This window comes from Ambystoma mexicanum, chromosome 1q (assembly GCF_040938575.1).
Source record: "Ambystoma mexicanum isolate Mex_15411 chromosome 1q, UKY_AmexF1_1, whole genome shotgun sequence".
Lineage (NCBI taxonomy): Eukaryota > Metazoa > Chordata > Amphibia > Caudata > Ambystomatidae > Ambystoma > Ambystoma mexicanum.
This window is the reverse complement of record NC_090922.1, coordinates 619,212,388-619,226,064: the sequence shown is the minus strand read 5'-3', so window position 1 is coordinate 619,226,064 and position 13,677 is coordinate 619,212,388. Positions and strand designations below refer to the sequence as shown.

The 13,677-nt window shown below is 41.3% G+C and overlaps 1 protein-coding gene across 7 annotated transcripts in view; it reads right to left on the bottom strand.

Moving 5' to 3' along the window:
- Nucleotides 1–13,677, bottom strand: part of RALGPS2 (Ral GEF with PH domain and SH3 binding motif 2) — a 2,782,724-nt gene that overhangs the window by 1,218,198 nt on the left and 1,550,849 nt on the right. For all 7 annotated transcript variants that reach the window (XM_069641167.1, XM_069641168.1, XM_069641166.1 and 4 more), the window contains one exon: nt 473–565. In XM_069641167.1, the coding sequence (XP_069497268.1) occupies nt 473–565 (93 nt within the window). The remainder of the gene's footprint in view (nt 1–472; nt 566–13,677) is intronic.

Sequence of the window (13,677 nt, the reverse complement as noted above, 5' to 3'; positions counted from 1 at the left end):
TAGTACATTTGAAAAGATTATGTGCATTCAGAGGCAAACAGGAGGAGAGCATAGATACTAGTAACAAGACAACATCTACAAAATGCTTAAAGCAGTAAACATTGGATATATATTTGAAAGAAACACTAAATAAAAACACTCAGGGAATCCTCAACGTGATTTAAAGAGGAATTACTATGCCCTGTAATTTTCTAGCAGCAACACACACATCAGTCTGTGCTAAACAAGAGGCTTCTGCCTTTAAGCAAATGTCTGTTGGGAATCAATGTTAAAAAACAAAAATGTTAATTCCTCCCCGTTGGACAAAATGGAAAAAGGCTGAAGGGGAAAATGTTTGATCAAAGTGATCATTACAAGAAGGGGTGGGGGGTTCTCTAACCCGCTGCAGTTTTCAGAGCAGACAGAGGACAGATGGGAGTGCCATGTGTTGGGTAAATTAAGAGACAGAACCATCTCTATGCGCTGTACTCACCGCCCAAGTCTTCGTGAGCCGGAAGATGGGAGCACTCTGAAGACCAGAAACAACTGACATGAGTGCGTGGATGTTATTCAGGTCGTACAGTTTCTTAAAGGAAAAGTAACAAAGGCAAGTTACAAAGTGCTCAAAATAAAACCGGCAGGCATGTGACCACTGATAGTACTGATGAATAAAACATTCAGAAAGCCTACGTTATATTACGTGGGATTTGTATAGCACGCCTCTGCCATTTACACAACCTCTTGGTGCCGACTAGATTTGTGTGCTTTCGGATCTACTGTGCAGTTTAGAGTTGGGGGAACTGGAGACTTCATGGGGAGATCGAAGCCAGGGGTCTTGCTTGGGTCCAAAAGGCAAACACATGCTGAGCCAGCAAAAGACCCATGAAGTCCAAAACCAATACCTGGTTGTCCAGCCTCCACCACACCCCATGATCGCAAAACCAATACCTTCTATTCCAATTTTGACAGATATAGCAGTGTGCAAAAAACGGTTTGCCCAGGATCAAAAATGTAGTTAAGATGCGAAGCCGGGATTTGAACCCATTTTGCACTTTAGACCATCTATAATCTCAGCTCAAGCTATTACAAATGTGTTCATGTTTCACTTTGACAGACCTCAATGTTTGCACTTGCCACTAGCTAGTTATAATTGATTGTTGAGCAAGTAAATAATGGTGTGCATGTGGACATCTTTCATTTTCTCTGTTGCTTTATTTCAGTTAACACCCATAAAAGCACAAGCTCTAAAAGAGAGGATATTTTAAAACAATTTCATACAGTTTCACCAAACGCATAACACAACAAATAGGACATGTGTTTAAAATGTAAAATGATTTCATACAATTGATCAAATAGATGACAACACCTCAATAAAACAACCTTAAAACTATTACTTTAAGAATGTTTCCTGATGGTTCCAAGCGCTAGTTAAAAACTGCAAAAACTCTTGACACATAGGTATCTTACAAAGGTCTAAAGCTCAGAAGCTCTGACCCCAGTGGTAACAAGTTTTATAAGCTTTCAACACAGGAACCAGCCATACACATCTCAAACCTGCTCAAACCAAGTATTGCCAATTGCCGGGGATGATCCTCACTGGCATAAGGTCTGCATTAGTACTTCCATATGCAACAATTCTCAAACATTTCGTTTGGTCATGCTCACAATTGGCTGTCCTAAGATCTTCCCATGGCTTTTATATTTCAGCTTGTTTCTTCGTTTCTATAATAGCCTTAAAGGTGAATCTCTAGCGTTTCACCTCCAGATTTTTATTACTGCTTTCTGTTTTAATACCAGCTAAACGTTTTTTTGAGCCTTTTTACATTCATTGTCAAACCAGCTACTCACTTTTCCGGTTATCAGGACCCCTGTAACAAAAGGGTGCATGGATTTCAGCAGTGTTTCATTCAAGGCAGAACCTTCCAACTAGTGAGCACTATGGTTATCGGTGAAAAAACCGTGCAATAAGGGATCAGTCGCTCAGTGAATTTCAGCCAACAGCTCTGGATGGCAAAACAAGCTGCATTTGAGGCTACATCAATTTAAAGATCTTGTTCAACTGGGGATGGCCACAACAGACCTGCTGTCAACGAATTCATAAATTAAAGTAATAACTAAGGTATTATGGTCACTCTCTCTGTACGTTCAAAAATGTGCATGTCTTTAAACATCTGCCAATGTGTGATGTTAACAAGGCAAAAACAATATAACTAACAGAACTCATGGCCCTGAATGTAGGTTAAGCTGGTGCATCTCACTGTACATGGCCGTTTAGGGCCCTAAAAACTATTTACACAAATACATTTGCCAGTTGTAAAGCATTCCCATAGATTTTGCTTTCCATCTCAGAAATGCTCAAGACAGTTGCCTTATCACAGATGTGGGTCACTGCAGACTTCAATTACACAGGGGCTCAAATCTACTGAAGCATGGAATAATATGATCGATCATAATGCTGGTTTCTAACACAAACTTCTCTTGATTCAATAAATGGTTAAAAGCACCATCAACCTGTATATAGGTTTCCCGTATAGCATCCTGTAAATCAGGCATTAACTGTAGGGGTTCTTTTCCAGGTGACCCTGTGAGCCTTACCTAGAGTGGTGTAAAATGGCTTGCCCTCCTGTACCGGGGGAGTGGAGGGGAGCAATCAATCTCACAAAATCGAATGTCCACTTCGGTGTTACAGCAGGCTTAGACTGTTTAAAGGATTTAAAAAAGGTAGAGTTGACTGGGTACAATCTATTGTAATCATTGGTATCTTGGAAGCCCTCCACTGGGATGGGATCGATGGAATTGATTTTGGATGGTCTGTTTGACCATCTCCTTCATTAGCTACATGCAGCCCTGCCTAGTTTATCTCCTTTTTTTATTAATTTTTTTATTTATTGCATTTTGTACATGCCTAAACCTGAGGGTATCACAGCATTGGTTACTTAGAAATCTTTGCTGGTTACAATCTTAGGGTAATGGTTACATACATATCTAGGTTACAACATAATGGAGGCAATAAATGTCTAGAGACGACTTAGATAGTTACGATCAAAGGTACTGGTTAAATGCATATTTTAGTTTCAACATGATAATGACATTGAATAGTCTTTAAGTTAGGCTACATGCATACATTCAGTTTCAGTAAAATATAAATCTCGACAGTTTTGATTAGGATTTAGTCAAATTTATCGAAGCACCAGGTTTTGATCATTTTCTTAAAACGCTGGCGGGAGTGTTCATTTCTAATGTGGGCCGGTAACGTGTTCCGCAGTTTTGGAGCAACTACTGTACAGCTAGAGCCTCCCGCTCTTTTCCTCTTGTAGCAAGGGATTTTCAGGGCAGGTCTGGAGCATGATTTTAGGGATCAAGTTGACAACTTTTGGGTTACACTGTTGTTCAGATAGATGGGAGCGTCATTAAAGATACATTTATGAGCAGTGATCAGGGCCTTGAAGAAGATTCTCACTTTGACAGGGAGCCAATGAGCTTCTTTTCTAATGTAGGAGATGTGCACATTCTGTTTTAACCAAAAAGGCTACATGAAAGGCTTTATTTTGAAGTAGTTGGAGTTTGGCGAGATTAGTAGTTGTGGTGCCTACTAGCAATCGGTTACAGTAGTCTAGTTTTGAGCGGAGGAGGGCTCGAGCTAGGGTAAGGCTGTTCTGGCGAGTGAGGAATTGACGGCTAAGTGAGATGAGTTTCGTGGTATAGGCAGTGGATGAGGATCGGGCATTGATGTGCTTAGTCATTGAGAGGTTCGCATCTAGGCAGACGCCTAGTGTTTTGACTTGTTTCAAGACTGGGATGGAGGTGCCATTGATATTTATGGCTGAGTAGCTATCCTTCAGGGATTTTAGGCGGGCGGGGGAGCCTACGATGAGGCTCTCGGTTTTCTCATCGTTCAGGCATAGGCTATCCGTGGCCATCCAGTTTTGGATGATTGCATAGATTTGGTTAATAGTAGTTGTATCTTGTTTGTGGTCTTCAGTGATGGGAATCAATATCTGGGTGTAAAGTTGGTACGATGACGCCCATGGCGTCAAGTGCTGCAAAGAGTAATTTAGAGTAAATCCCTTGACCCCAATATCATTAACAAACATGTTGGCATAGTAAATTTCCTTCAATTTCCCTGGGGTATGGGGGGGTGGGGGAGGGCGGGGAAAAAATTGAAGTTGATTTCCTTTTAGTCATACCTAGATCTATATCTGAAGTGCATAATTAAAGTGCAAGCTGTACGTAAAGTGTGTTAATTCCCGTCTTCTGTAGGCCAGGGGCTATCTATAATCTATATCTGTGATCTCATATAATAGAATGTATAATAGAATAAACATTGATAAAAATTAGAATTGAAGAATGAAAAAAAATTGAAAACACAAAAAAAACCTCTAAAAAAGCAGTCTCAATCTTATTGCACACTTTCGCAACTCTTAGTAATATATAGATTATAATCCAATATAAAGTCAGTGGTGTATGGTAATTTGAAGATGAGGTTATGGGAACGCCCGACTGGCTTATGGAGTGATCAAATTCAGACACCCTGCCTCTAGAAGAACGTTCACTCCATTCACTGTGATAAACCCAGTGGGTAAACAAGCTACTTTCCAGGAGAAGATTGTGCCCAACTGGCAAGAACTTGGACAAATTGCAATACAAGTTGTTTTAGGTGGCAATTATATATTGCAAGATAGTTAAGTGAGTTAGCTTATGTGTACCCTCAACATCAGCAGCATTGAAAAAACAGGATGAAGCGCAAAAAGGCTTGTTGCCTTACTTTGTTTTTTCTGTACACAACTGGGCAAGATTCAATTGCCTTGTTTAATTTTAACTGGGCATCTAGGCTTCGGAGAAGCAGAGTGCCTGTTTCATGCAGATCTCCGGCTGCGAGTCAGAAAAACAAGCTCCATGGCCTTCAAGCATCAGGTCCAGGTCTCAGATTCGGCTGCCTCCTGTCAGCGGTAATGTCAGCAGTGAGGAAATCGGTAATGTTGGTATAATCAAAGTGATGGACGCTCGGGTAGAGCACAAAGGTTAGGCACAACTTTCCAGTGGCTACCCACAGTTTCACAGCAATGCAGCATTTCACGCTGCATCTCACATCTCACTACACCAATCTAGCCACACAGGTGCTGGCATGCAGCAGCCCTGCGAGATCTGCCCACTGTATAATCTGCTGCGCTTCGAGTCAAGCGTGCTTAGCTATGGGTTGCGGCCCTGCTCTGCCTTCTCCCTTCTGACTCAACAAGCAACTGCCGGAACTGTCAGTCGCGTACTCCACAACTTACTTTATAGGCCCAACTAGTAGCTTACAAACTGACATTTTACCTCTAGCTTTAAGAAGGTTTAAAAGCTATACATTAAGAAACAGAGCATGATTGCAGCTTTGCATTCAAATACTTGTAAGCATCCATCCAGGATGGGGAAAGCAAAGTAATGCCAGGCTAAAAAAAAATCCTCTGCTTTTTCAACTGTTCTTTCCAGACTGAAAGCCATACAACAAAAAACAAGTGACATTACCACTTGCTTAGTTCTATTGTTTGACACATGCATGAAACTTATTATGCATGATCTGAAGAAAATTAAATTCCACAAAAAGCTAACCCTTTTGTATGCTTGCCAAATGAGCAGATCTCATAGAAATAAACTACAGAGTTTAATAGGTGGACCAGGTATGTTGTGACCAATTCTCTTGGATGGCACATTCTCTAAATAACTGCAATTGTGGGGGGTGGCAGGGTGTTGTTACAAACACACCCATCCATTTTAATTGCCTAACTTTCATGGTGTGAAAAGAGTAGGAAATCCAGAAGAGAGGTAACTAAACTGCCTACGGAGATAACATGCAAGTCCTATAGATTGAAACTCTAAGGTAAGTGTGGCTCACACCATTGTAGCTTAATATATTAGAGAGCAGTTGAATCACTGTCAGCGAGAAACTTGGGGAGTGTGTTCCACAATGCTGGGGCCCAGGAGTTGAAACTGGCTGCACCAATTTTCCTGAGAAGGATGCGTGGTTGGCTCTATCGAGTAGTGTTATTGGAGCATAAGACACGGTTGGTTGGGTTCTTTTTTATTCTGGCTGTCAGGTAAGATGGAGCCTCATCATGGAGGCATTTATGAACTATGACTAGGCCCTTTTATTGAAGCTTCTGCCGGACTGGAAGCCAGTGTAAGCTCCTCTGAGCTTCAGTGACATGTGCTTGATGTTTCAGGCCACAGACGGCGCGGACAACGCTGTTATGAGTAACCTGATGTTTTTTTTATATTAGTCTGCGGGGTCCCCATCAGTAAACTGTTACAGTAATCCAGTTTGAGTTTATACTAGCAGCCGCAATCATTGCTCGGTTTTCTTCAGCCAGATATGGATGGATTTGCCATAATAGCTGTGTATAATAATAACATGTGGATTTCAGGTTGCTAACCAGCAGGTTAAAGGATAACTGTGGGTCATAAAATACTCCCTGTGTCGTCACCGATTTAGAAACTGAGATGGTGTGTTGTGATATAGTTCTCATATTTGGAGTCAAGTTTTTCAACTTGTGTTGAGTACCTAATATAAGTAACTCCGTCTGAGAATTATTCAGGGCTAGGGAGTTCAGAGCCATCCATTTTTGTATTGCCAGAAAATATAATTTATCTGCTCAGAGTCATCAGTGTATATGCCAGATAGCTTCACTACAATCCGAGTATCATCCGCATAATTTGCAAAGTAAACCCCACCCCCCCAGAGTAGATCGGAGATTGCATAAGTGTCTCAAGAAGACATTTAAAAGCACATGCCACTGACAGGATCCCTGATGGGCTCCACAAGCGAGATAAGTCCTACTTGATTGAGCAATGCTTTTAACTACATTCATACTTCTTGGACCAAGAAAGTATTTGAACCATGACGTGGCTGAGGGTGTACCATCTACCAATTGTGGATAATCTGTCCACCAGGAGACAATGGCCCACCAGATCAAAAGTGGCAGACAGATCCAAAAGGAGAAGCAGTGCCGCATTGCCACCCTCCATGATACTAGTGATATTTGACTTCAAATTCAGCAAAGCTGCGTTTGTCCCATAATTGGGTCGAAAGCCAGATTGCTGAACTGCAAGAATATTCTGGCATTAAATGAAAGTTTGATATTCCGTTTATGCTATTTTATCAAGAATTTTCAGGATAAATGGAACGTTAGCAATGGGACGGTAATTACCAACCTATTTGGGATGAAGATTTTCTTTTTTTAGTTGAGTAACCCAGGACTCCTTGATGTTTTCTGGAACAAGAGCTTCCTGAAAGGAACAATTTTCGAACCTGGTGACACAAGGTACCAGGGTTGGGAAAAAATCTTTGAAGAGTGTGGCTGGGAAAATATCACCTTTACAGGAAGTAAGTTTAAGTTGATGCACTACTTCCAAGACTTCCTTTTCAGATACTGCTCTAAACATAAAGAGCGCCGACTCAGAGTCATGTCTCCCAATTAAATTGGAGGTTAGATCTGCAACATTAGCCAGTAGTTTCATTTGATCCTGTATATTATTGTTAAGCGCACTGCTAGAGAAGGGCACGCTGCTGTTTCCGCTGAGGGATCATTGCACTTGCTGCAGAGGATCATCCTTGCTCAGCCCGTGCTCCACACGGCAAAGACTGTCTGCCCCCTGCACCTTTAAGAAGGAAGGACGACTGGACTCCGTCCAACCAGGAAGTTCGGCACATAAGCAGACCCAGAGCGCCCTGGCGGCGTTAAGCCCACTGCTAGTGAAGGGCACGCTGCTGTTTCCGCTGTTTGCCTAGAGGCTGGCGCCGGGAAAAGAAAACCTGAGGTAAGCAACCTTGCTGATTCCAATAAACGGATTGACTGATCCACCGACAGGTTTCACTTTCGTAACGGTGGACGCAAGCATTCCGCCCTCCTCTCCTCAGCTGATGTGAGTCAAAACGTATATAGAGATAAACTTAATACCAGGAAGTACGTGTCAGTGCTCGTACGCACCTAGATACTTGAAACTTAGGGAAGCACCCTGAACTTATAGCCAATTGCCAGGTTGCTGACACCTAGGAATCCCACAACCGTCTTCCCTAACTAAAAAGTGAAAGAGCAACTCCTTGGACATCGCACAGAACACGCGTGAGTGTGACGGTGGAAACTGCGGGCCCCCACAGCCTTTGATCCACCACCCATTAAGTGGCACTACCTTCAACATGCAAACAAGCACCAACTCATCTTGCCACAAGCTACGCCAGCACACTGGTGGAGACTGCGGGATTTCTTGACCCTTGATCCACCTGTGCGGACCTCAAACGGCTCCTTGAAGAAGTACAAACCAAGAAATGACCTCCCCCCACACAAACCAGACTACAAAAAAAAGAACACGGGTACCCCAAAAATGAAGAACAAAAGCCCAAAGAAGCAAGGTAAAAACAATGCATCAATAATTGACAACTCAACAACAGACAATGGTGACACTGACAAGGATTGGGAACACAAAGCCCTGAAATGCAATACACCACAAAATTCAAGTGGAAAGCTGTCGACCAAAGGCACATTAAAAGGAAACGACGACAAGAACGCACACTCTATGGCAGAGAAATCAAACCTCGCGCACTGCCAGAAAAAAGCGATAACGACCCAAGATACGAGAAAACCAAGCATGAAGAACACACCTCAAAAAATGAAGGAAAAAAAGACTCAAATGATCTGAGAAACGAAACAGAAAACATGAAATCAGGGTACAAGGCCAATTCCATAACATCTGATGAACGAAGCAAGGACTTCGAACACATGAAACCCGCTATGCCGACAAAAAAGGACATCCAAAAGGACACAAAGCAACAGACAAGAAGATGAAACAAAAACCACGACTGATGACCTGACGCATGGAAAAGAAACACTGAAACAGATAACACATGAGAACGAGAAGGAGGAAGTAACTCAGCAGCAGAAAGCAAAAAAGCAAGAAGAAAATGGCAATCACTCTGTAAGAGCCGAAGACATTTTTAATCGACATCGAATAAAGCTGAGCAGCAAACAATCCCCAAAGCAGCGCGACTCTTGCTACATATAGCTGAAATTGAAAACCTCATGAAAACTCATGAAAAAATAAAAAAGCTATTTGGTAATAGACAGCCTCTCAAGCCAATAGATGCAAATAACACCAGTGCCCAAGAGCTAAAAGCAAGCAGAAAACAAACCGATAGAGAACATAAAGAACATCATCCACAGAAAATTCCATTCAAAGGCGATCCATTTACTAAATAACAAACTCAAAAAAATAACATTCTATCCAGAAGAATCATCGACGCCAAACATATGCAGATGTGAGAAGGGGCATAACCATGAAATGGCATCAATTCCAACGTCAATGCTGGACCTCCAAAATATGTTAATCACGACAACATCACAATCATTAATTCCATATATGAAATTGCAAGAAGCTTTAACCGAGACAATAAAGGATCAAGCCACCTTACTCACACCAATACATTCGAAACAAACTTACCAAGACACACATGAAGAAATTACAGGAACGGCTCGACATCGAAGCGAGTGCCAGTCAGCTATTGCAATCGAGATTAATCGACATTGCAAGGGGTTAACGAGCTGAAAAATCAGATCTAACGCACGCACTGATCACGATGATGACTGAAAGAAACTCTCAGAGAAGTCAGACCAAGAATGAAAGGGCAAAGGAAAAAACAAGCAACCTGACAACCACCAAAGCGCGAAAGGAAATAGAGATCGCCTCACCTGATGAGGAGGCAGAACCTATCCCACAAAAAAAAATGCCAAACATTCCGGTGGAAAATTTCATTGACCTGACCGAACCCCTGAGCTCGCTCACGATTCCTACAAAAAACAACTTGGAAAAACCTGAAAATTACGACATCTTCAATAAATGAAGTAAAACGACGACAGGTGAAGAGAAACAAGAAAAAAAGGTATAAATGGCAAAAACAAAAGAAAAACAGGTTCACACGCTTTTCTGAGAAACCTAAAAATTCCTGAAAAAGAAAGCGCAGAAAAAACACAGAAAAAGAGCAGAAGACAAAATCGCCCCAAAAGGTAAAAAGGGGGAAACTGCGACAAAAATAGAATCACCGCAGCATGAAGGAAATACTGAAGAAAGATCAATGGACGAATTGATGGAGTGGTCAGTACATGAGGACGAAATTGTTAACCTATCAGAGGAGGCACAAATTCAAATGAGCCAAGATTCCATGATTACCATAAACCACTACAAGGAAACCCACTTACAAGACTCCACAAGATACGATTATACACTTGATGAAATCTCAAATGAAGAACTACAGGATATAACACAAACAAAAGAAGACTCACAAGAAGAATCACAAACAGAGAGGAACGAAACGCGTTATGAAGAGAGCAGTTCTGATGAAGGCGAAACATCAACTGAGCAGAAGAGAAAGAAAAAGGATTGGCGAGACTCACCGGAGGGAGAAACGGAAATGAAAATACAACTGCCGATATTCATTGATCCACTTAAAAAAGTGAAAAGCCCACAGCACAAGATAAAACTATAAAGAATAACGAAACAAAATGACAATTTGATACTGAACCGTACAAACATACTGAGGCTGATGCACGTGATACCGAATATGAAAGAAATATCTACCAAAGATATCCACACCATTGAATTTATGGACGATGCAACAACAGACCAAGTATGAATTGAATTTGCCAACAAAAAAGCTCTAACAAAGATGATTGACAATAAGAGGACTCTAAAACAACTAGGATTCAATCTCATGTTTTCAGAACAAAAAAAGAAAGAGGCGGAAGAACAAAGAGCCACTTCAGACAAGCAAGAGATGACACACCAAAAATACCAAGAAAGCAACAGTAGAAAGGAAACCCAAAATAAACCCAAGGAGACTATTCAAACAAGGAGAGCGACAGAAGACGGAAGAATAGAAGAAGAATCACAGCGGAATTGGCAGGACTCACGCAGTAAACAAGGAATATGGAGACAACTTGAGTCAGATTCAAACGAACAAGAAAGCCACAACAACCGAAGGTAACAACGAAAGAATGTAAGTACGACTTCACTCTCACTATGCTCTTGGAATACATGTGGCCACAGACATCTTTTTAGAGATACAGGGAAAAATCAATACAACTGAGACATAGTTTGCATACAGGAATCCTGGCTAGCTGACCAATCAATATGCAACCGATACACGGTACTTATGAACTCAGATTCAAAGGAAAAAGGGACATCCATCAGCCGGTCTCCTGACCATGATAAAAAGCCCAGCAAACATGGAAATAATTGAGTTGGAAAATATCCTCCTGTGGGTCCAAGCAACTACAATCAAATTAGGGAATGCCAATATCAAGTCTGACTTTAATATATGCACCAGGAAAAACTTTGTCTGATGTATAATTAACATATATTGGAACCCTACGGCAATAAAAGAAGAATCCTTCATAGATGCTGTGTTCACAGCAATTGATGAAGCCAAACCCAAGCATTCAGGTATAGAATTCATCATTTGCGGAGACTTAAACATACATCTGTGTAACAACGATGGTAAGGAAACAGCAGACAAACTCACATTAGAAACTCGAGCAAGAAAACGGAACAAGGAAATAGCTAATAGACAAATGCTCAGATCAGATTGCCTTGACAGAGCCGGCGGCCGAATGATGCGATAATAGATTACATCTACATGACCAAAGGAATACACGAAGAGATAAATTACTCTACCAATCTCAAAAACTCGAACAGTTACCACTATATATTGAAAAGAACACTGAATGTTGCTCCCATGAAGAAGGCAACCTGTCCCCTACCATGTATGGGGATAAACAAAAGAATGAACAGACTAAGGATTAGCCAGCACAATATCGGAAAGCTACCAAGCGTAATGTCCAAATCAAACCTTGATGACAAACAAAAAATGAATTATGCTTGGCTCCTCTTCCCATACAGGAAAGATATAAAAGGAAACCAAAAAGCAACACAGAAACACCACCATGAATATAACAAAGTTGCACAAAAGAAGAAAGATCTGATACAAACAAAAGCAATAAAAAAGGGAACTTAAGAGACTGGCAAAAAAAATTGAAATGGGCAAAGCAACAACACTGGGAACTGGATGAAAAACAACAAGGCGATGATACTGCAAGAAGATGCAGAGAGAATGCTACAAGCCACGAAAAACCGGAACACGAGACAGTTATGGTCATTGCTAAATGCCCAGTCACAGACCCAAGACGCCATGATAGCAAACGTCCCCGAGGCAAGCTCGATAAAATACTTCACGGATTTATATGGAGAAAAGCAGCTGAATAAAGATACTGAAAAGCGGCCAAAGAACTCTGCATGGCACCTTGTGTGGGAGCTGGACGACAAACAAAGCAATAAAGAGCTTAAATACATCTAGAGCACCAGGACCCCACAGCCTGACCAACATGATTATTAAACAAAACCCGGAACCCTGGAGTTTAATATGCAACAGCATATTCAAACTCATACAAAAAACATACCAGAAACGTGGCAGCAAGCCACCATAATTCCAATATACAAAAACGGATAAACGGAGGAACCGAGCAATTATCGCCCATTGGCCCTACTGGACCCACTAGGAAAAGTATTTGCTAAAATCTTACTAAGGAGCTTGAACATTAGGGCCACTAAGGAAATAAAATAAACCAAGAGACAGGCTGGATTTGTAAAAAATATAGGAACCAACATCAACCTTTTCATCCTGAATTTGCTAAAACACAAAGCTATACAATCTAAGACACACATGTATGCAGGATTCGTAGACCTAAAAGTAGCCTTTAACTCAGTTAATAGAAATCTCCTCTGGAAGAAACTTAGTGACTGGGAATGTCCGATTAACATCTTGAAACTGATCAGGCTACTGTACCAGAACACTACTATAAGGATCAGAATGTCGAAAGAAGGCACACTCTCAGACCAGATAAAGACAATCAAAGGCCTAAAACAGGGCTGCCTATTGGCAGTGACTCTATTCCATCTATATACAGCTGACCTAGAAACAAGCATCTATACACCTCCGATCAATCCACCAAAGTTGAATGGCACAACTATACCACGCATCATGTACGCAGATGACATTGTTGTACTAGCAAAAACACAGAGAGGCCTGCAGATAGCTTTACAAAATCTACAGACGTACATGGTCAAAAACCAGCTGGAAATAAATGTGAAGAAAACAAATTATGACTCTGAAGAAGCAAAACAGCAAGAAATGGCCAGCCAGTGCCTTTCACATTGGAAAGTTAAATACCTCGGAATATGGCTAAACCAATCACCAACAGAGTCAGAATCGTTACTGCTCCTCCAAGATAAAGCACTAGCATTAGCCCGGCAAGCAAAGGTGCTACATGCAAAATACGGAAAATTCTCTATGACACCAGTCATAACTTTTTACAAACAGAAAGTGATGGCAATACTCACATACGGCACAGAAGCAATGTTAAACATAGAAAACACTGTATGGCAACAAATTGAAGGACAGTTTTGGAGGAAAGTATTAAACCTGCCAACATCATTTCCCATGGCACGCATCCGAGCTGAACTAGCGCTACAATCATTGCAATCCCTTGTCGTCTGGAAACAAATGGATCTTTACAGGAAGATTTCGAGGGAAAACTATGCTCCGCCGCTAAAAATCCTACAATATAAGAGTAGCGGGATACTAGCGTAACCTCTGGAAAGGAATCTCCAGAG